Source organism: Rhinopithecus bieti, unplaced genomic scaffold (assembly GCF_001698545.2).
Source record: "Rhinopithecus bieti isolate Rb0 unplaced genomic scaffold, ASM169854v2 scaffold_3763, whole genome shotgun sequence".
In the NCBI taxonomy this organism is placed as follows: Eukaryota; Metazoa; Chordata; class Mammalia; order Primates; family Cercopithecidae; genus Rhinopithecus; species Rhinopithecus bieti.
Genome location: NW_016804379.1, coordinates 946,026 through 968,656, shown reverse-complemented (window position 1 = coordinate 968,656; position 22,631 = coordinate 946,026). Strand labels below are relative to the sequence as shown.

The window sequence follows — 22,631 nt, the reverse complement described above, 5'->3', positions numbered from 1 at the left end:
AAAAAAAAAAAAAAAAAAAAAAAAGAAAGTGTTGTTCTCCTCATATTCATTGCATCATAGGGTATCTACAGAATCAGTTTTAATCCTTATTATTGCTGTATTACTGTTGCTGATGAATTTGTATCTTGCTTTCTTTAGGATCTAGGTTAAAAAATTAACATTTGGGGTGGGGAAGTAATTAACTCTTTCTATAAATATCATTGCTAGTTACAATTTACTCATTTTAAAAGGTTCTCATTATTAATAGAAGTAACCAATTTATATTTCTTGCATTTTATTGCCTAAAAGTTAGTATGAACATAATTAGAGGAAGGAATGAGAAAGGAGAAGATAAGTAAATGTAACAGCAGCTCAGATAACAACATTGTCTCCCCTCTTTTGTGAGAGCACCGAAAATGGCAAAGTAGCAGCTGCAGTTAAAATTTTTTAAAATCCTCATTTGAAATACAAAGATTTTTGATGTTTCACTCATGTGCATTCATTTAAAAATGTCATTATAACTATTCCAATATATCATATGCCTTTTATTCTGCTTCAAAAATTAAATATGTTTATATCGTTCTCAATTGTGTTAGCTTATAATAGCTAATGAAAAAATTAGTGCTTTCTGTTCTTTGAGTCTGAAGCAAAATACAAAAGACAATTTCTTTTTTCTGTGAATTATTTCATAGTCTTATAAAGCTAAATTGGTACAATTTTTGGAAAGTTCAACAACATATATATATATAGAAATTACCATTACACTGTCCAAAACCCAGAAATCGTATTTATCCATTTAGCAGTAAATAATTCAGCACCTATTGTGTCCTAAGGACTGTTTCAGGTGCTATAAATATAGTATTGACCAAAGCAAAGTCCCTATTCTTACAGGGGATTTTCTATTACTGCCATCTTACCCTTGCTGATGAATTTCTATCATAATTTAAAGAAGCTAGAAGACAGACTTTTGTCAAAATTTTTTTTAGAGAGAGGGGATCTCACTGTATTGCCCAGGCTGGTCTCAAACTCCTGAGCTCAGCCAGTCCTCCTGCCTTGGCCTCCCAAAGTGCTGGGATTACAGGTGTGAGCCACTGTGCCCAGCATCAATTTTTAATTTTACTGTTTTCTAAGGCAGTTTTTTAAAAATGTGAGAATGAAAAAAATTGTAAGAACAGCATAAATATTTGTTTTAATAACTTTGATTTGAATCTTTAAATAATTTTTTTTAACCTTTAGATAAAAGAAGCCAATTTCTGGGGTGCTAACTTTGTAATGAGTGGTTCTGACTGTGGCCACATTTTCATCTGGGATCGGCACACTGCTGAGCATTTGATGCTTCTGGAAGCTGATAATCATGTGGTAAACTGCCTGCAGCCACATCCATTTGACCCAAGTAAGATACCTTTTCTAGGGTGATGGCTAGAAATTATTGGTATGACTCATCAGTCATACAAAAAAAATTTTTTTTTTAGTTGTTAATATTATAAGAATAATCCAAATTATCTGACTAGGCACCACTAGAGTCAATAATAGCTGTACTTGAACTTCAGACACACCTATAATCTGCTTTTTGCACACAGTAAAAGAAAATAGGTTACAAAGTTTATCCTCCCAATATTACTTCTAAGTTTTACAAGCTGTAAGAGGTTTGATGTGACTGAACTTTTATTGTCTATCCAAATTGAACATCCAGTCATTTTAGTCTTCCCATGTCTGAATTAATTTATCAGAACAAAAGAGCATTGCTCTTGTCTTCTTTTGAAATTGCCCACATATCTCATAAAAGAACAATGAATAAGTGATCTCAACAGTGAATCTGAGTGACTTCACCATGGTCTTAAAATTATGTTCTAGGATAACTTTAGGAAATTGTCAAAATAATATTTTCAATTAACAGTTAAATGTGTAGTGTACAATTGCTGTTCAAGCTCAGTTTTGCTATATATACATATATGCATAATATAAGCATGTCTTGAATTAATGGCATGTTTCTAGGTTTCGTATTAATATGTAAATTTCATTTCTAGTTTTAGCCTCATCTGGCATAGATTATGACATAAAGATCTGGTCACCATTAGAAGAGTCAAGGATTTTTAACCGAAAACTTGCTGATGAAGTAAGATTTTTATTGTACTTACTATAGAACATATTTCAATTTGTTCCTAAAATGCTTCCCTAAGAAAATTAAAGCAGTTTATTATTAGTTGCTAATATGAAACAAGTTAATGCAGTTAAGGAGGTCAAATTTTAAGAAAAAGAAAAATTACAAGTATGTCTATAATACTAGGGAGGTAAAATCAAAATAGTAGCTTACTAATTATAATACTGATCATCAGTAATACCAGATTAGTGTGTAGTTTAAGAAAAACAGGTTTGAGTATTCATGTCATTACAATAAAGAATCACACACAAACAATTCTGTGCTTTTAAGAAAATAATTTTATTATGGCTGTTTCTCCAAAAGCATAGCAATTTTCCATTTTAGTATAGCTATTTTCCATTTTGAGTTTTCTTAAAAGGAAATGGAACTTTCTTTTCAGAATTAGTGTATAGCAGAACAAATGATTGAAGAATCTTTTCCTTTATCATTATATTTTAAGATATTTTTAAGCCTGTGGAAACAGTATTTTCAACGTGAGTTCTTTGGAGGTCTAGATTTCTTCTGGGATTGGGAGAGGGAAGGTGGATAATAGGAAGGCATTACCCTGGGCCTTTCCTCCCCAACTTCAGCCAGGGTTTTTATTTGTGGGTTCTCATATACTGTTTCTTATGAAAATGAGAATCCATTGCTAAAAATGTTAGTAAGTTGGAAAACCACTACTCTAGACTAACACTGACTGTTCGTAGCACAATTCCCATGTATACTTTTACTCATTGAATAGACTTTTATAAAACATTTGATGTATGTTATAGATAATGCTGGGTTTAAAAAAGATAAAGCCCTACCCTCAGAGTTTAGTAGGAAAGACAGTGTAAACAACTAGAACATACTGTAGTGGGGTCTGTGTCAGTCAGAGGTATACACACAGTGTTTTGGAAGCCCACAGAGAGGAACAGCTGTGTTTGTAAGTGGGGTAGATGGGATGGAGAGGTCTTCACAGAAGAAATAAGAAATGGACAGAAGTCTGAGAATAGTTCACCGGGCAGATTGGGAGCAAAGGAGCATTTAAGACAGAAGGATCAGCATGTGCCAAAGCATGAGAGGGTAAATGAACCATCAGTGTGCCTGGAACCCTAGAGTACATGCACAAAAGTAGCTCAATCAAACTAAACAGGTAGGTGAGGGTAAGATTATAAAGGGCCCTGTGAGACACCCTAATGAGTTGGGAATTTATTATTTCCGTATTGGGCAATTGTTGATCTTTCTCTTCATCTGATACTCTTTCTTTCATCCTTTTTTTCCTTTGCCATGTTTTTTGCTTTTCCACTTTTTTCCTTTGCTCATGGTTACATATTGCATCTCTGGATGTTCACGAATATTCAAGTAATCCTATTCTTGGTACTTAAGGCTCAGTTCCTTGTTAACCCTTGCCCCAAAATTTATTTTTGAAGACTACTTTGCTTCAGTCAAGGTAACATCTTCTGAATGGATTCAAGTGGCCCATGGATAATAATTTAACTGTATTGTATCACTAAAGTTACCAGTTCTCCTGTAGGGAAAACAAGGAGCCTACAAAGTAAATTGCTCTGAGAAACAAATTGCAAGTAAAAGCTAAATTAAATTCTTAACTGTTTTAAGCACCCTCATGTTTTAAGTTTGACCTTTGTTTTTCTGCCAGTTGAAAGAGTTGTGTTCTCTGACCTTCCTCCTTTAAATGCAAGTTACAGTGATTGTTTGGCATTGAATAGACTTAAGGCAGAAATATAGACATCAGATGCATAAAGAATGAAGTAATTCCTCCTAGTACTGGCTGATTGTTTACTGTTTGCCTGATCTTCAAGGAAAAGGTACAGTTACTCTATGATCTTTGATGTGATTTTTAACTTGCCTTGTAGGTTATAACTCGAAATGAACTCATGCTGGAAGAAACTAGAAACACCATTACAGTTCCAGCCTCTTTCATGTTGAGGATGTTGGCTTCACTGAATCATATCCGAGCTGGTAGGAACTTTAAGTATACTACGAAAACCACTTTTATATTTGAAAAACATGTTATTATTTAAGATCTACTTTAAAGGGATTTATGTATTTTTTAATATCACAAAATGAAGGCAGCTTAACTTCTAAACTAGGTTTTCTGTGAATGCTTGTTCTTAGCACAGTAACTTAGTTCCTCATGAACTACATTTGTAGACCTTAAGATATAGTGCATATTCTTTAATGGTAGGTTTGTTGAAAATCAGTCATAGCCCAGACAAAAATAAATGTAACATACCTCAGTTTGTTTTTTCAGTATTTTTTTGTTTTAAACTCTGAGGTGCAGTGCCACAGATACATAAAAATGCATATAGTACAACTAATGTTCAAGAAGGAATTGAATAATTTTTAACAAAATAAAAGGTCTAGTTTCTGTTATAAGCAAAATACGTTTATCAAACAAAAGAGTTTATCACTCTTCACTGATTTCATAAATGTCTCTATACGTTTGGTATGAGCTATCATTTAATAATAATAGCTACCATTTATAGAGTAACTATAATGTGTCAGGCTTATACTATTTCACAGTTTTATCCTCATTTAGCTCCAATCCTTAGCCCAAGTCACACAACTGATAAATGTTAAAGCCAGAATTTGAAATTAGCTACCAAGCCCTTACTCCCCTTTGAACTATAAGTTTCACTTACAGGACTATATTCAGATCATTCATATGACATGCAAACCTCTGGATGGTCTAATCTCAAACTATTCTAGCTGATTTACAGCATTCTTTTCTTCTGTGACTACTCCATCCACACTGGCCCTCTTTGATTTTTGGGGATACATCAAACTCTTTCCCACCTCAGCGTTTTTATAATCGTGCTGTCCCCTCCCATCCTCACTCTGTTAAGATAACTTCTTATTTTAAGAACTGCGTAAGCAATGAACTAAATATCACTTCCTCAGAGAGAGTGGGGAATGGAAACAAGTATTTCACACAAAGTAGACAGCAGATAGCATTTTTCTAAGCCCTTACAGAGGAGAGAAAGTGTAGCACATCTGAAAAATTGAGAGAAGACCCATATGTTTGTAATTAAAAGAATTAGAGAGAAAATAATCCTCAAATGTAAATTTTAACTATTACCAGGAAGGAGGGAAAACTTCAAATGGTGAAAATAACAACAGAAAATAAACTTGGAATGTAAACAAAAAATGTTAGTAGACCAACAAAATGTTTTTGTAATACTTCTTTGGGTTCCTCTGTTTATTAAATTGTAATAACACTTTAACTTTTTAAAAATATATTTTGTTCAGTAACAGCAAGTAACCCTTAAAATTCATCCATTTGAATTTCACATTTGAGGAAGCCGCATTTTAAAACAAGAAAAACATTTACTGGTAATGACACCTAAAATGTGCTTACCCATCTAGTGGATGGCTCTTCTTCAGTAGTTTTCCTGCAGAAAATTAATTCTCTTTCCAGTTGCACAAAAATCTAATTTGTGCTAATGTGGCAATGGTTGGTTAGTTTACTACCATCCTTCTTTGGTTTTAGAATTAGATAAGATGTTTTATAATATAAAAATTCTCTTTCTTTCATCTCTTTTTGCCAGCAATCAAAAGACAATTTCTAGTTGATTTAGTCAGCTTGTCTTCTTGCTTCTCTTATACAAAATACTAGATAGAATAAAGTGCCCAAGAGTTATATTTCTGCTGCCCTTATCCTTAAGATATCTAGTTATTTGATGGGTCAGTTAGTCAACCACTCTTTTCCTCTCCTATCCAGTGTCCTGCATTCCAAGTACAATAATGTGTGCATATGCAGGAGAGTTCAAAATGGACTTGGATCAAATAAGCACATGGTAGCCACAAAGTACCTCTTGGCTCATCCATTACTCCAGAAGGCTTCCTAGGAAGTCCAGGGAATAGATACAAGATAGTTTCTTTCTATTGGAGCTGTGATTTTTAATGAAGGATCCTCTTCAAATCACTTGTAGGGCTTTTACAAACTACAAATACTTACCTAGGTCTCACCTGCTAAAGATTCTGGTTCATTTTAGCTGGATAGAGATTAAGCTTCTACATTTTTAAAAAGCAACCAAAGTTCATCTCATGAATAATGTACTAAAGACTGCTAGTCTAGTGGCCTCTTGAGATGGAAAGGCAGTTCTGACATCCCTGGAAGTTTTGAGAGGCTTTGAAAAGATGGTAATGGTATGCATGGATCATTCTAGACTCCTCTAGAATGTCTTAGAATCACTTTACTGCCCTGTTTAAAATTCTCCTTTGCCCACACATGTTCTTAGGGTAGAGTCCAAATGTGTTAACATGCCTTATAAAACCCTGCATTATCTCTTGACATTCTTCCCATTATACCTCTGGACCTTGGCACAGATAGTTATCATTTCTCTGTCATGGGTTTGCAAAGCCTGTCATCCTATTGAGATCACAATCACTTACTAAATCGTTTGCAGATTGACTCCATCAGTAAGTGATACTAACTTTACTCCAGTGTAGACCTAATATTTATATACCCTTGATCTCCCTGCTTCTACTTCTCTTGTCCTCATTCAGTCTGATTTTCACACAGCAGCCAGAGGGATCCTTTAAAATGGGTTAATTAATTTTTTTGTTAATAGCCAGATATGGTTTCTATTGTAACCACTCAGCTCTGCCATTGTAATGCAAAAACAGCCATAGATCGTATGTAAATGAACAGGTATGGCTCTGTTATAATAAAATTTAATCTATAAAAACAGAGCCAGGTACAGTGACTCATGCCTGTAATCCCAGCACTTTGAGATGCCAAGGCAGGTGAATCACCTGAGGTCAGGAATTCAAGACCAGCCTGGCCAACATGGCAAAACCCCATCTCTACAAAAAGACAAATACAAAAAATTAAAATACAAAATACAAAATTACCTGGGCGTGGTGGTGCACACCTGCAATCCCAGCTACTTGGGAGGCTGAGGCAGGAGAGTCGCTTGAACTCGGGAGGTGGAGGTTGCAGTGAGCCAAAATTGCGCCACTACACTCCAGCCTGGGTGACAGAGTGAGACTCTGTGTCAGACAAAACCAAAATCAGTCAGTGGGCTGTATTTGCCCATGGGCTGTAGTCTGCTGACCACCTTTGTAAAACACGAATTAGGTATCATCCCCTCTTAAAATTCTCAGGGACTCTCAATTGCTCTTTTTTTGTTTTTGTTTTTGTTTTTTTGTTTGTTTGTTTGTTTTTGAGACGGAGTCTTGCTCTGTGGCCCAGGCTGGAGTGTAGTGGCGCGATCTCAGCTCACTGCAAGCTCCGCCTCCCGGGTTCCCGCCATTCTCCCGCCTCAGCCTCCCAATTAGCTGGGACTACAGGTGCCCGCCACCTCGCCCGGCTAGTTTTTTTTATTTTTTTGTATTTTTAGTAGAGACGGGGTTTCACCGTGTTAGCCAGAATGGTCTCGATCTCCTGACCTCGTGATCCACCCGCCTCGGCCTCCCAAAGTGCTGGGATTACAGGCTTGCGCCACCGCGCCCGGCCTCTCAATTGCTCTTAAAGTAAAACCCAGACTTCCTACTCTGGCCTTCAAGGTCCTACATGACATACATTCTGCCAACCTCTGAATTCCACTCAGTCCACCTTTTTTTCTAGCTCACTACATTTTAGCCATACTGGCCTCTCTTCCTCAAACTCATCAAGCTTAATAGCACATTTAGGACCTTTTCACTTGTTCTTCTGCCCAACTTTGCCCCCAGGACTTCACATACAATTGAGGTCTTAGCTCCAATATCACCTCCTTAGAAAAGTCTTCCCTGGTAGCGTGGTGGCTTATGCCTGTAATCCCAGCACTTTGAGAAGCCGAGGCGGGTGGATCATGAGGTCAAGAGATTGAGATCAGCCTGGCCAACATGGTGAAACCTCGTCTGCACTAAAAATACAAAAATTAGCTGGGTGTGGTGGCACGCACCTGGAGTCCCAGCTACTCGGGAGGCTGAGGCAGGAGAATCGCCTGAACCCAGGAGGCGGAGGTTGCAGTGAGCCGAGATCGCACCACTGCACTCCAGCCTGGCGATAGAGGGAGAATCAGTCGAAGGAAGGAAGGAAGGAAGGAAGGGAGGGAAGGAGGGAGGGAGGGAGGGAAAAGGAAGGAAAGAAAAGAAAAAGAAAGGAAAGAAAAGAAAGAAAAGAAAAAAGGAAAGAAAAGAAAGTCTTCCCTGGTCACCCAAAAGAAAAGAAAAGAAAAAAAAAGAAAGAAAAAGTCTTCTCTGGTTACCCAATCTAAAGTTGCTTTCTGTGTCTTCTCATTCCTTCCTTCTCACTTAGTCATTCTTTGTTCATTGCCTTATTTTCCTCAAGTACTTATCACTCTTAAGTTTTAGTTTCTTTATTTATTGTCTTATTACAGATTAGAGGAGAAAAATACAGGTGGTACCTTGTTTGTTGTCTGTCTTCCTCCTTAGAAAGTAAGCTTATAAAGAGCAGAGACCCGGTTTGTCTTAATTTGCAGCTGGGTCTTTAGGCTCCTAAAACAGTGCCTACCACATAGTAGTTGGCTCAATAGATATTGAATAATCTGGTAAATAAGTACACATTTAGTATCAAATCTCTAGCCAACAATGAGTTTGTATTATTTCTTTTAAAGAAAGTAAATAAATTCTTTGTAAAGGATAGCCTGGAAAATAAAACAACAGTATTTTTTTGTGGAACACAGGCTTCCATTGGGGAATTTTTTTCTTATCTACCTCCCTCTCTCTGCAGCAAACTCAGTATTTCTTCATATCATATCTTCCCCAGCCAAAAATACTTTCCTGAAGAAATATTCTAACAGAGAATAAAAGGAACCTTTCTACAAATGTAAACCTTATTTACAAAAGCAATTTGACATTGCCTACTTTTGAAAAACAGTATACATAGAAGTGATTCTTATTTCCAGTTTTTATGTAAAAGAACACACTGTTCTTCAGACCTTCTTGCCCATAACTGCCAACCAGAGATTTGTGTGTTTAACTGCTTTGCAGTCTTACCACTTCAGCAGCGTTTCATGAACAGAAGATTTAATTTATTCCAAGAAGTTGGGCTTATATTCTGGCAGAGGTGATTGTGCATCATTTAAATGAATTGGATTTGAGGAGAGAACAACTATTCTGCTTTCCTTATTTCAGAAGCCACTGTCACTTATTCTGTGACCTGTCGTAAAAGACTCTTGGCCCTCATTTGTCTCTTTATTGTGTGCTTCTGAGTGCAAAAGTCTAACCTTTACTGATTTAAAGGCTGTGACATTTTCTCTTAACTGTCTATTACCCCATCTTCTTTATAATGTGACAACCAAAAGAAACTTGGGTAAGAAGCCTGCCAGCTTTGAAGTAGGCCGTTACTGCTTCATCATGCTCTAACATGACAGAATAGGTTTCTTGAATATATTCAGTCATAAACTCAAGTTTCCCATTCCTGAGCCCTAATTAAGTAGAATAGCAACTTCATGTTTTGTTCTCTCTTGTAAGTATCACACAATAAAAACAATGTAATTTTTTAATACTAATATCCCTTAGGTAGCATTTTATTGGTCAGAAATTCTTCCACTGTGTTTAAATTCCTTACTGATCTATAAAGGTCTATTCATGTTGTTCATTTATTTTATAAATATATATTGAATACTTATTTGTATAATTAAGGCTATAAAGGTTACACATACATTATCTCATTGGTTTGACATTGGATTAGAGTTGGCATAGAGGAGATTTAATCTAATTCACTTGGACAATTAAACAATTAAAAGGGATATATAGTCCCTTCAGTGTACTTTTCTTGGGGCTGTTGACCTAGGAGCCAGTGGGAGCATTTAAGCCTGTGTAGATAATAAATAAAATCTCAGGATTCAGTCTTCTCTTGCTGTTGACAATGGGACTGAACTGTTTTCCTTATGCTTAACCTTAATATTTTCCATGTTACTATGTGGAAATGTTTCTGGGGCAGAAACATCCTAGTTCCATCTCGGTGGTGGTAGTGATTTCATTCTGTTGCCTTCTTCACAATACCCTCATGTAATGTATCTTCCCTTCATAAAACTTAACATTCATGTATTCAGTCAACCTTCACTGAACATCCTATACTAGGCTCTAAGGATATAAAGATAAAAAGAAGTAACTCCTGCCCTCCAGGAACTCACAGTCTGGTCTGCAAGAAGACATGCAAACAACTATTACTGTAATTAGGATCATCATTATGAAGTTCATACAAGATATTCTAGAATGTGGAGGAGGGAGTTCAAAATCCTGCAGATAGCCTGTTTGGAAACGTCCAGGAAGTTTCACAGAGGGGATAATAGTTGTATTGAGATGAGTAAGAACCTTTATAGCTACAGAGTTGGGCAAAAGTATCCCAAGCAGAAGAATAGCAAGTGTCAATCCTGAAAACTTGACAGAGCATACTGTACTCACCAGTTTGTAAGTTTATATTCGCTTGAGTATTTAACCTAAATAAGCTCCTTGAGACCAGAAACTTAAATCTGTTTTGGTCACCATTGTATCCTCAGGTTTTAGCACAATGCCTGGAACATAGTATTTAATTTAAAAAAATTGTTTTACAAACAGAATTACACAATCCTCAACAATGGTCCGCATATTTTCTTTCACACAGCTGCCTCCTCACTCCCCTTTGCAGCACCTGATGTACCTCCTTAGAAACCTAGACTCCAAAGAACAGTTTAAAAACCACTGCAGTAGAACATAATATATCAAGATTATAGGAGTGGGTTTCTTTTTTCATTTTTTATGTTTTAGAATAACATGCATAATCAAAGCTAATAATACTTTTATTTGCCTCTAAAAAACATCCATACATAGTGGTGAACTGATTTTAATGAGTTTTAAATAAAAGGCATTGAAAATATTTATAATTGTAATTACTAAAAGTATTTCTCTTTGCGATTCTCTTATCTGTGTTTCCAGACCGGTTGGAGGGTGACAGATCAGAAGGCTCTGGTCAAGAGAATGAAAATGAGGATGAGGAATAATAAACTCTTTTTGGCAAGCACTTAAATGTTCTGAAATTTGTATAAGACATTTATTATATTTTTTTTCTTTACAGAGCTTTAGTGAAATTTTAAGGTTATGGTTTTTGGAGTTTCTCCCTTTTTTTGGGATAACCTAACATTGGTTTGGAATGATTGTGTGCATGAATTTGGGAGATTGTATAAAACAAAACTAGCAGAATGTTTTAAAACTTTTGCCGTGTATGAGGAGTGCTAGAAAATGCAAAGTGCAATATTTTCCCTAACCTTCAAATGTGGGAGCTTGGATCGATGTTGAAGAATAATTTTCATCATAGTGAAAATGTTGGTTCAAATAAATTTCTACACTTGCCATTTGCATGTTTGTTGCTTTCTAATTAAAGAAATTGGTTGTTTTAAGATACCCTGAATTTGACTTTTTATTTAATGCCTTGCTACTTTGACCCACAATTTTCCAATCTCCTGTAGCATATGACAACTATTTTTCTATATTTTCTAGATTTAACAGTGTTTTCCTTTTTAACTTATGTGGGATAGAATCACATAGAAGGACTTCCTTCATTTGTCTTTCCAAGGTACAGCTGACCCTTGAACAACCCAGGGGTTAGTGGCACCAGCCCCCCTCACAGTTGAAGATTCATATGTAACTGTTGACTTCCCCCAAACTTGACTATTAACAGCCTGTCAATCGGAAGCCTTACTGATAGCATGGTCAGTTAACACATATTTTGTATATTATATATATTATATACTATATTCTTACAATAAAGTAAGCTACAGAAAAGAAAGTGTTATTAAGAAAATCATAAGGAAGAGAAAATATATTTACTGTTCACTAAGTGGAAATGGATGATCATAAAGGTCTTCATGTTGAGAAGGCTGAGGAAGAGGGAGGCGTTGGTCTTGCTGTCTCAGGGATGGCAGAGGAAATCCACATATAAGTGGATCTATGTAGTTCAAACCTGTGTTGTTCAAGGGTCAACATATTTTTACCCCCAGTCATCATCTGTCCTGATAAGTGGAACCTCATTACACAAATATAGGAGTTAGTCTTCAAGCAGAAATGACTGAGTGCATCATGGGTAGCTCACATAGTAGCATAAACTAGCCCTGAAGGAAATGACTTCTGGCCTACCTCTCACTCCAAATTTTAAATTTCACTGCAAGTTATTGACTATCCAAGTCACCTACACCCAAGCCTACATACCCTATAGGTTATGACCCAAAACTGCTCCTGCAGACCTAACCCTTCAGTCAACCTCCCTCGCTTCTACTAAATGTTCATTCTGCTGGTGTCTTCCCCTCAGTCTGTTCACATGCTCATGTCTCTTCAGTTCACTCACGAAAGAAAATCTTTTCTTAACACCAAATTATTCTCTATATACTTTCTGATTTCCCTCCTCCTCTTGTCATCCATATGAGCATAGTACATGTCTATGGCTTCTCTTTGCTACTTTCTTGATATGCAAAGCCACCTCTAGAACCTAGACCTGCCAGGTGGGAGTGAGGCAATTAGTTTGCTGCCTCATAATATCTCGGAGGCAAAATCGCAAGCATGGCAGAGTGTTGTGTTTAGCGGTCCGCGATTTCAAAGGCATGCTCACTGTCACACCCTCACACACACGCTTGGCCTTTGCTATTGTAGGTTTCTGGGATGGCACATCATTTCTCCCTTTTAGTGGGAAAAGTCTTTTGCGTTTCCATTCAGTGGGCTCTTAGGAACTGTCTCACTTGTGAAGGACAGAAATAAACCCAGCAACTTCTCCATGACCTATAATCCAGCCAGTAACTATCTTCACTATACCTACTTGCCAACCAGCAGCTGGAGAAGACATTCCGTTACATCCTGGACTGATCATTGAACCCATCTTGAAACAGCCATTCAGTGCTGCCAAAATTGTAACACTGACACAAGAAATACAATGTTGGAGTTGCCAAGGTCACAGCTATGGATCATATGACAGCTTATCCATCATCAGCAGCACCAACCTTGAGCTCTAGCTTTTGATCACACTCTGGAAGTGGATATCATAGCATTGGTGACTATACATGGTGGCTGAAAGAGGCTGGTGCCAATGCAAATGTGATGTTTTGCCATGGTTATCTCAAACCTGGGCCCCAGTCTGTTGATGCTTTCAGTGTTTGTGCTATAACAGCTGCCCTTTTTTGTTGAAAGTAATATATCTCTTATCGTTTAATTAGCAGATAGTTGAAATGTTCCTATTATTTTCAGGAATCTAAATACCTTGGAGAGAAAGGACAAACTCAAGATACTGAGAGTAAGACATAATATCCCCTGGCTGAGCCACGACTGGTCTCACAGACTAGTCAGTAGTCAAGCAGGGCATTCCTCTCCCATGTGGAGAACAAGGATCTCTCTGCCACAGCCACACGCATCTGCTGCTGAGAAGATGGGTTAGCTTTTTGTATAGCGGAAAAATAGCTGTAGTAGGTTATTACTCAGCAAGCTCAGTAGGCTCAATTGGACTTCAGCATCCAGCTTGACAAAGGCACATGCGTAGCCACATTAGGAAACGTAAATGGTCAAGAGGATAAAGAAATCAGAGCTTTAGCCAAACAAGGTCACTTCATGACTTCCATAAAGTGCAAGGGTCTTAGTTTCTAGTTTTCAGTTATGTACTTTGCTCAAGCCACCTGACTTATCTGGGTTTGTTCCCTCTCTAAAGGGGAGGGGGTGGTCATATTTGCCCTACCTATGTCACAGGGGCTATGTTAGGGCAAGATGAAGCCATAAGATTGACAGGTTGTTATACAGGATAACTGAAAAGACTGTAAGCACACAGTATGCTATTTCTTCCACTGTAATAAGACAGTAAGGGATGAGCTATAGCGGGGTGTTGGGAAATTGACAGGACAGAGGATACTGGAGGACTAGTGGGGTGAAGGAGTAACTGTCAGGAAAAACAATAGAAGAAAATCAAAATGGTATTCATCTGCTCTGGCGCAGGATGTTGATGGGGGAGACGGGCTATGAACACTCTACTTTCTGCTCAGTTTTGCTGTGAATCTAAAACTGCTCTAAAAAAAAATTCTTTTTTACGTATTTGTTGGCCAGGCATGGTGGCTCATGCCTGTAATTCCAGCCACTTTGGGAGGCCGCGGTGGGTGGATCACGAGGTCAGGAGTTCGAGACCAGCTGACCAACATGGTGAACCCTCACCTCTACTGAAAACACAAAAATTAGCCGGGCATGGTGGCTTGTGCCTGTAATACCAGCTACTCAGGAGACTGAGGCAAGAGAATAGCTTGAACCCGGGAGGCAGAGAATGCAGTGAACCGAGATTGCGCCATTGCACTCCAGCCTGGGCGACAGAGTGAGGCCCCGTCTCAAAAATAAATAAATAAATAAATAAATAAATAAATAAATAAATAGTATTTGTTAAATGAACTGGGTCCCCCACCCACAGTGATTTTGCAGTTTTGATGGTGTATATTGCTTAGAAGTAGGGCAAGCCAGACAAGCCATCAGGAGGCAGCAAAGAGAGAACATTCTACAGAGGCAGAATTCACAAGTGCCAGCCGCTTCCAAGATTGGGTGTGTGTCAGAGGACCCCAGAAAGCCCAGCAAACTGGACCCTAGGGCCACCATCCACTTGGAAGATGATTTCAGTGGTAGCAGGTAAGGGGGTCAGGAAAAGGGGGGTTTCGTGCCCTGAGGTGGTTCTGAGTCTCAATGGTAACGATAATCTGCCTCTTGCCCTCTGACTTTGATTATGGGATAGAAAATTTATCTGTAGATGGATAGACGGCATAGCTCCTATAAAAACTTTGGGTTAAGAGTGTTTCTTGGGCATGGTGAGAAGTAGGTCATTTAAACAGTTATCTGAATTTAATTACCTTGGAGGAATTTATGAAAAATGCATGGATGAGGATTTGCAGGTGACTCTGGTATAGGCACTCCCCCATCAATTCTGCAGCAATCCACCCCTTTCTGCTCAGTCTCCCTCATTTTAGCCCATGGGAAGGGAGGTTGGCAATAGGGATATGGCTGCAGAAAATGGGAGAAAGGCAGAGGCACCCAGCAAAGTCCACAGACCACAAGTCCAAGTACAAATTCACCATTTCCACAGCTATACACATACCAAAAACATTTAATCAGGTAAACAAAAATTCCAAATACACTGTTGCTTGTTTATAAATGTTGATTTATAATAATCCTAAACATTTTTTAACCTTAAAAAAATTATCCAAAGACTTCAAGTTAAATATATTTCAGGATTAGCCTGGGATTTTGTTTTCGAAGGTTGGTTTTAACTACTTCTGCATCCAGGGGTCTGTTCTCAGAACACAGTCCTCTGTCCCTTAAGCATGCAGGTTCCTTCCACTGCTCTCGGTGTGACCTTGTCTGCCCTGGCCTGTGGTCCTCCCTAGGACCATCTTTTCCTCTGGGAGGACTGACTCACTTGGGATTTGTGGTATTTCAAACTAATGAAAAAAGGAAAAACAAAAGTGGCATTTGATTCCTAAGCTATTAATACTGCCCAGGAAAATGCTTGCTGAGAGAAATGAACACAGCTTTGTGTATTGCATTCTAAAAATAACACCGACCAAAATTGCGCTTTTGTAATCTTGTGCAGATTTGAGTTTGTGCTTTCATATTTTCAAAGGAATCTTCAAGGTATTGGAAATACTTTGGAATCCAAATACTTTCCAGTGAGTCCAGTCACTTTCCTTGGGCCTTCAGTTTTTTTAGGTCTGGCCAGCAGATATTAAAATATCTCCCAACATCCTTGGTTTATAATAGTTCTACCTATCTAATAAAGCTCTGCTGGCCTGTTCTACAATATTGATGACTCTTAACTATCCCTCATCTTCCTTGACCTGTAAGACTGGCTCCTTGCTTTTCTCAGCCCCTTGGCCAAGACTTGGAGTTCGGCTCTGACTCTGGCTTAACTTAGAGACCTCAGACAATTTCCCTGGATTCTGTGTCCCCTCTCCCAACCCACAAGGACAGTATGGCTCTGCTCCTTCTTATAGGCATATATGGCTGATCACAGCCATTGTCCTTTGCCTACAGTGAAAACGGTAATCTCCTCTCTCCCCCATGGGCTCCCTCGGGGGTTCTGCATATATTGTGGGTAGCATCCCTGCCCTGCCTCTTAGGGGCTTGGAGGATTAGGGATTCTGTGAACCTAAGAGCCACAGCCAGGCAGTCTCTTTGTCACTACAGGACAGAGCTGTCCTCAGCAACCAAGGGCATTTCTCAGGGAGAATGTCCTTTCTGGACTGTGAGGAAGGTCAAACTGTATTTGTGCTATGATTTGGAAGTTTACACCAGGCCCCAGGGGTTTGATCATCTTTGATAGTCATTCAGGACAAATCAGAATGATTTTATCTTTGTACAAACAGGCCAGTAGATAGACTTTTTCTTTCTTTCTTTTTTTTTTTTTTTAGGTGGAGTTTTGCTCGTTTCCCAGGCTGGAGTGCAATGGCGCGATCTCGGCTCACTGCAACCTCCACCGCCTGAGTTCAAGTGATTCTCCTGTCTCGGGCTCCCGAGTAGCTGGGATTACAGGTGCCAACCATCACGTGCAGCTAATTTTGTATTTTTAGTAGAGATGGGGTTTTTCCATATTGGTCAGGTTGGTCTTGAACTCCCGACCTCTGGTGATCTGCCTGTCTCGCCCCCCAAAGTGCTGGGATTACAGGCTTGAGCCACCGCGCCCAGCCAAGGATAGACATTTTTAATAGAAAATCTCATTTTGGCTCCCTTAGACCTCTCAAGTTCCAGAAGCTACTTAGCCTTTCCTCCCCGCTCTCTATTGACTTCTGTTCCTCACCACGTCCCTACTTTCCCGAAAGTCCTTCCTTGCTGTGCAACAAATATGACAATTCCCAAGGTAACAACCTTTAACACCTCCCATCTAGGATAACAGTTATATTTTCAAGATTCTCGCTTTGTTACAGAGATCCCTATAAAACAAGAATAACACACCCTCCCCACAGAGATACTCTGAAGAAACACCAGTGGCTCAGCTTCAGCTGCACCCCAGGCATTGTGCTGCATGCTTTCCAAGTGTTTCCTCATAGAATCCAGACAATCACCCTGCGACGGAGGCCTCCTTCAATTCTGTGTGTCTCCACATAGAAACAGATGACAAAACTTCCCTTCACAGATGAGGAAACTCATAAGTAGAAATAACAAGTGACTTGCTTGAAAACACCCAGGTAATAAGTGGAAGTACAGGATCTGAGCTCATGACTTAACCAGACCTACTCTTCACCATCCTCACTATATCACATCTGCACTGGAGTGAAATGAGATAAAGCATTTGGAAGTACCTAACACAGCACCGAACACATCGTAGGCCCTCAAATGTCAAGCAGGTCAGGCCCACAGTAGGCATTCACATGCCAGCTCACTGCCTCCTCTGGATAGCCACATCATCCTCACAATTCCCTCCAGACAGGACACAGCCAGGGCTCAAGGCTGGACACATGTCGTGAATGTATCTTGTGGTCCATCCAGAGACATGTGTAGTCTGCAAGTATCTAAGAGGCATATTGTCGGGATGGAAAATACTCATACAGGTCAACCTGAACAGACTTAACAATCTGTCATTGTATCAAAGCACTTTTCCTCCCTCTCCTGTCTCAACCCAAATTCCTTAGCCTATCTATTGCAAATATTTAGTCTCACTGGTTGTTCCCTTGTTTACAGAAAGACCACATAGTAGCTCCTCAAATAAGAATCAAGGAACATTGGCACTAGATGGCCCTTGTCTTACACTCCTCAACTCTGCTTCTCCAGGAGCAGTGATCTACCTAAGATCACTCAGTGGCAATACCTGTGAACCTGGATGAGGTCATGCACGTAAGCAGGCTAGCCAGGTGGTCCTTGGTCACCAAGGCCGTGGACTACACCATGAGGGCAAAGGAATTCAAAACAAGAGCACCGAGCCAGAGGCAAACAAGCTCTCAGGTTCATCCTTAGCTCTGCACAGCCACACCGCTGCCACCTAGTGTCTAAGGGCCTGAACTTCAGTCTTGGTGCCTCCGACCGGGGAAATGGCTGCATTGAGCTGTGCGTGTGCTCTGTAATGTGGGACTCCCAATGCCTTCCGGGTCAAAACAACCCCAAACCTGGTATCTGTGGCATAGCACAGGGACCCAGTAAGGCGGAAATCTCAATGAGAGAGACAGAGATGGGCAGCAGTCCTAAATGTGGTCTTGTCAAAACCAGAAGACACAGGACTGAGGTGTTTAAGCTAACAAGTAGCCAAATGTCCCATGTGCCACTGTCCTTGTGGTCCCATCCGGAGCTGCCATCGCATGGCAGTTTACAGCTAATGAACCTGGGTTTAGTGGGGACACTGGGGGTTTCGACCTTCTGCACTAGTGGCAGATATCCTCAAAACTGCCTCTTGGGAACTTCAGAATGTGTGAAAATTCTCTTTTCCTTCTCCCCCACGCGTTCTCTCTCTCTCTCTCTCTCCTCTCTCTCTCTCTCTCTGAATAAAGGCAAATTTGAATTCCTGAATATGAAAAATATGGTTCTAGCTGCCAAATATCCTTCCAGACTTAGCTCAAACTGTCACCTACCTCCTGGAGCCATCCCTGACTCCGTAGTTGGAAGTACCCACCTCCCTCCGAAGCCACACTTCTTTGTATAACCACGACTTGACTTTGCTAGTTATTAGACTCGGTATCCCTCAGGTCCTGCTCCCTGAGTCAGAGTGCACACTGCAGTGGTATTGCCTACAGAGCCTAGCCTGGTGCTTTGCACACAGTGGATGTGCAGTGTCTGGTAGATGACTAAATGAATTGGATCTCAGTAAAAAAAGGGAAACACAGTGAATCATTTTGTGAAATGCAGTATTTCTAGATTTATTTAAATTCCATACTATCTCAGCTAGTGTGGGGTCAGTGGGGGAGTGGGAGGCTGTTTCAGGATTCTTTTCCTAGAGCCCAGTCTAGTACAGTCGGGAGCATTCTCCAACCCTCGGGTTTCAAAGCCAAGCCGCTGCACTCAAGAACGCCTGCACCTAACCAGCAACCCATCCTAGAGATAAAGGTCTCTGTCCTGTTCCACCTCTGTGCACACTAATCGATCAGGAATACGGTCCCTTCAGAAAGGAGACAAGTGCTAGAAAAATATATACAGGGAATATATATAGAAAACGTGAACCACACGCAGACGTAGGAATGCCATCCAGTGATGGAAGCGGAGTATCTGACCTGCACAGGTGAACCTGCCCTCTGCTCCTTCCCACTCCCATCCAAGAGCTAGGCCAGCGCCTGGCATCCAGTGACCCAGGATAGTTGTTGAGTTGAATCACCACAGGTAGCAAGGCTCCAGGCCTCACGAAAGGTCTTTTACAAACTGCAGACCAGGGGACCAGCTAATCATTGGTTTCTGCCACACAACACAAAAACACTACCTCACCAGGAGCTAGCTAGGCCCCAAAGAAAACACCACAAGGGTAATTCACTTTCTAGAATAGCTGCCTCTTAGCAACCAGCAAGATCTCCTTGGAATCTACCTTCTGCCAACCAAAGCAGAGAAGTCCTGTACTTATTTAGTCATGCAGGCTCAAGGGCAGACGCAAGAGGAGATCCAATGGCTTCCCAAGTCATCACAGCGATTACTCCAGGACCAAACTTCAACTGCTGTTCCAGCTCAAAGGGAGGAGAAGAGAGGTCTAACCATCCCAATCACATTCCTGGACTTCCCCTTCCGAGATGGTGACCCTGCCCCTCACGCATCTTGGTGGCTGGCATTCTATCCAGATTGTGCTCTGATGGACAGGGCAAACAAGGCCACAGAACCTTGATCTGGCTGCACTTCACATGTACATGAGCAACCACACTCCAGAGTTATACGAAGGTCGGTCCCTGGGTCTGCTTTTGCGTTTTACCTATCTCTGCTTTACAAATCCCAAGAACACCAAAGATCAGAGCTGGAAATGATCTTGGAGATCATTCAATCCAACTCCACTCCGTTTTCCCACTTTACAGAGGACTAGAGAGGTGACAGGATGTCCCAAATGACATGTACATACAAAGACAGAGCTGGGCCAATAACCCAGGTTGCTGCTTCTGGGCCCAGGGCTGCTCCTATCTTATTTTATGCCAGGCTTGTAATAATAGTAACTGTTGCTCTTGGGAGTGTGCCATGCAGAGCCGAGGCCAGCTATTTTCACTGGTCACTCAAACATCACACATAGAATCTATTTAATGAGGCTTTCCCATGTGAACAAATTCCCTTCAATAATAACAGTTTCTCTATTTCCTGGCTGTGCTTGGCACTACAGTCCCATTCAGTCCTGGTAAAACAGTGGTACGTCTTAAATGGATTTTTTTTTTTTTAATTCTGGAAATGGAACACCTACTGTCTGCCCTTCCTCTTGTCTTTTAAAGTGGTTTCTCCCTTTTGAAATACCACAGAACTTGTCAGTAGGGAAGTGGGCAGGGTGGGCCGGTCCTCAAGAGGCCTGTGGCTGTTCCTATTAGCACCAGCAGGTGGCACCACTGAGGACTGCTCTGAAGCACCCTGCTCCTGGGTGCGCTCTCTGCGGACCAGTCCTAGAACTGAGGGTCCCACACTGCCCGCATCAACCATGTAGAAGCATCAGGATGGTCGCGTGTCATTAGGAAGACGTGCTGTGTCATCCTCCACAGTACACTGGGGAGGGTTGTCCTCCTGAGGCCTCTGGACTCCCAGTACACAGTGGGAAGAAGAGGAAATGATGCATGTGGGGGTCTCCTTCCAAGCCCTTCGTCTCTGGTCCTCCCATGCCCCACCTCCCAAAAAGCCACAGCCACATCTCTATGTGGTTTTTTTTTTTTTTTTTTTTGGCTTTAGATGCTTCTGGTCCCATCACTGGGACCTAAAAGAAGTTCACATGTGGTCTCCGGAAACGCTGAAGCTGTGGGCTGTAGACATTATTTTCAGTCCTTGTCCTGGTGGCTGCACACCAGATGCTGTTCCTTCTCTGTGTGTGGCCAGCTGTACACTGTGACGTGCTCCCAAGGCCGTGACACAGGCGGTGATAGGAACTCCTCCCCGGGCAGGCCTCTCGGGCTGCAGCCCCAGGGCACCCTGAGGCCCTCATCTCTGCTCGGCAGCTAAAACATCCCCTTCTTCGATGCTCTGCAACTGCAGCCTCTGGCTCGCAAGAGTTCTGCTGCCTCGGTGGCCCCCAAAGCCTGGTCCCGGGACAGTCCGTGCCGTGAGCAAGACCCCTGGCAAAGCCTCCTCCCCAAATAAGTTGATTTTGGCTTCAGCCTCAATGGCTTTGGCCAAGCTTGCTGCGTAACTGTCCAAGGACTTGTGTACTTCAGCTTTCACATGAAGAATCGAGTTCTTGGCAGCTTCTGAGGAAGAAGGCAGAAAAGAAAGTCAGCTGAGGAGCCAGGCCTGGGGACGACCTTGGGGACAAGCTGCTGCTGCTCCACCATCCCAGGGAGGGAGACAAACCGCAGTTAAGGGCGTGGGTTTCAAAGTTCGATTCCTAGGCCAAAAGCTTTGACTCCCTGACTTCCTACCTGGGAAATCTTAGAAAAAGTATCTAACTAGCCTCAGTTTTCCTCATCTGTATAAGGAAATAATAATAAGAGAAGATAATAAGACACCTCTTACTGCAAAAAGTTACTGTGATAACTAAAGGAGATAATTCTTTCTAAGATGTTTGGCCTATGTCTGGCCCATAGAAAAGACTTGATACTTTCTACTAATGCTAACCAACATTTTTACATCTTTGAAAGAGTATTCTGGTCTTTGAGCTCCCTGAAGCAGTGTAATATCTATGTCCATAAACTTCCACAAACCCTACTGTCACTCTCTCCTCTCCGTATTTGCTCAGAGATTCCCCATGCAGAACCTCAAGGTTCCGAGCCATGCAGAACCTCAAGGCTGGACATGACATTACAGGTTCAAGCCCCCTCCCAGGATTAGGAGCCCTAAACCAAAATGAACAGAAGTGAGAGAGGGGGGAGCCCTTCAATTTCACACCCTGTGCCCTGTTACTATTAACTCATTGCCTATTTTCTCTGGACATTTCAGGGGAACAATTTATCCTCCCCTTACATTTTCTGGAGAGTAGGCAACCTGTACCCCACTCTCCAAGAGGGGAAGACTGGAGGGGCCTCCGGCCACTCTCGGCCCTGCCGCTCACTCATGGAGGGGAGGACCCCCTGGCAGTGCCTTGCTCTTGCACTGCCTGGAGGGTGCCTTTGGAGCTGCCACACCCACAAAACAGGCGTGATGGGGCAAGTGTGGTCCTACGTGGGCTGGGGGGTTGGGGAGCATTTAATACATTTTTTCCTATAGAAGGGCAATATATAAATATATTATGAGGCTGCTCGCCCAAGCTCTGTTCTATAATCTGCTTTGCCAGTGAAGCGAATGATCTGTTTTCCACCTCTGACCTCTGTGACAACCTCTCCATTCATTCTGAACTCAGGGAGGGGTGTGGAGACGAGATGTGATTAATTATGAACCTAAAACTCTGACAGAGGCCATATTTATTTCCATATTCAACATTTCTGAAGAGCCTCCTTACATCGCACAGCCCCTGGACTCCACCAAACCCACAGCCCAGTCATGTTGGTATCTG

At 41.0% G+C, this 22,631-nt stretch overlaps 2 protein-coding genes across 19 annotated transcripts in view; one reads left to right on the top strand and one right to left on the bottom strand.

Moving 5' to 3' along the window:
- Positions 1-11,455, top strand: part of DCAF6 (DDB1 and CUL4 associated factor 6) — a 146,464-nt gene extending 135,009 nt beyond the window's left edge. For all 8 annotated transcript variants that reach the window (XM_017867583.1, XM_017867577.1, XM_017867581.1 and 5 more), the window contains 4 exons: positions 1,216-1,372; positions 2,007-2,095; positions 3,976-4,081; positions 10,991-11,455. In XM_017867583.1, coding sequence (XP_017723072.1) covers positions 1,216-1,372; positions 2,007-2,095; positions 3,976-4,081; positions 10,991-11,055 — 417 coding nt within the window. In that variant the 3' untranslated portion in view covers positions 11,056-11,455. The remainder of the gene's footprint in view (positions 1-1,215; positions 1,373-2,006; positions 2,096-3,975; positions 4,082-10,990) is intronic.
- A 3,691-nt stretch (positions 11,456-15,146) lies between these two features.
- GPR161 (G protein-coupled receptor 161) overlaps positions 15,147-22,631 on the bottom strand; it is a 57,187-nt gene continuing 49,702 nt past the window's right edge. For all 11 annotated transcript variants that reach the window (XM_017867565.1, XM_017867572.1, XM_017867574.1 and 8 more), the window contains one exon: positions 15,147-21,390. In XM_017867565.1, the coding sequence (XP_017723054.1) occupies positions 21,125-21,390 (266 nt within the window). In that variant the 3' untranslated portion in view covers positions 15,147-21,124. The remainder of the gene's footprint in view (positions 21,391-22,631) is intronic.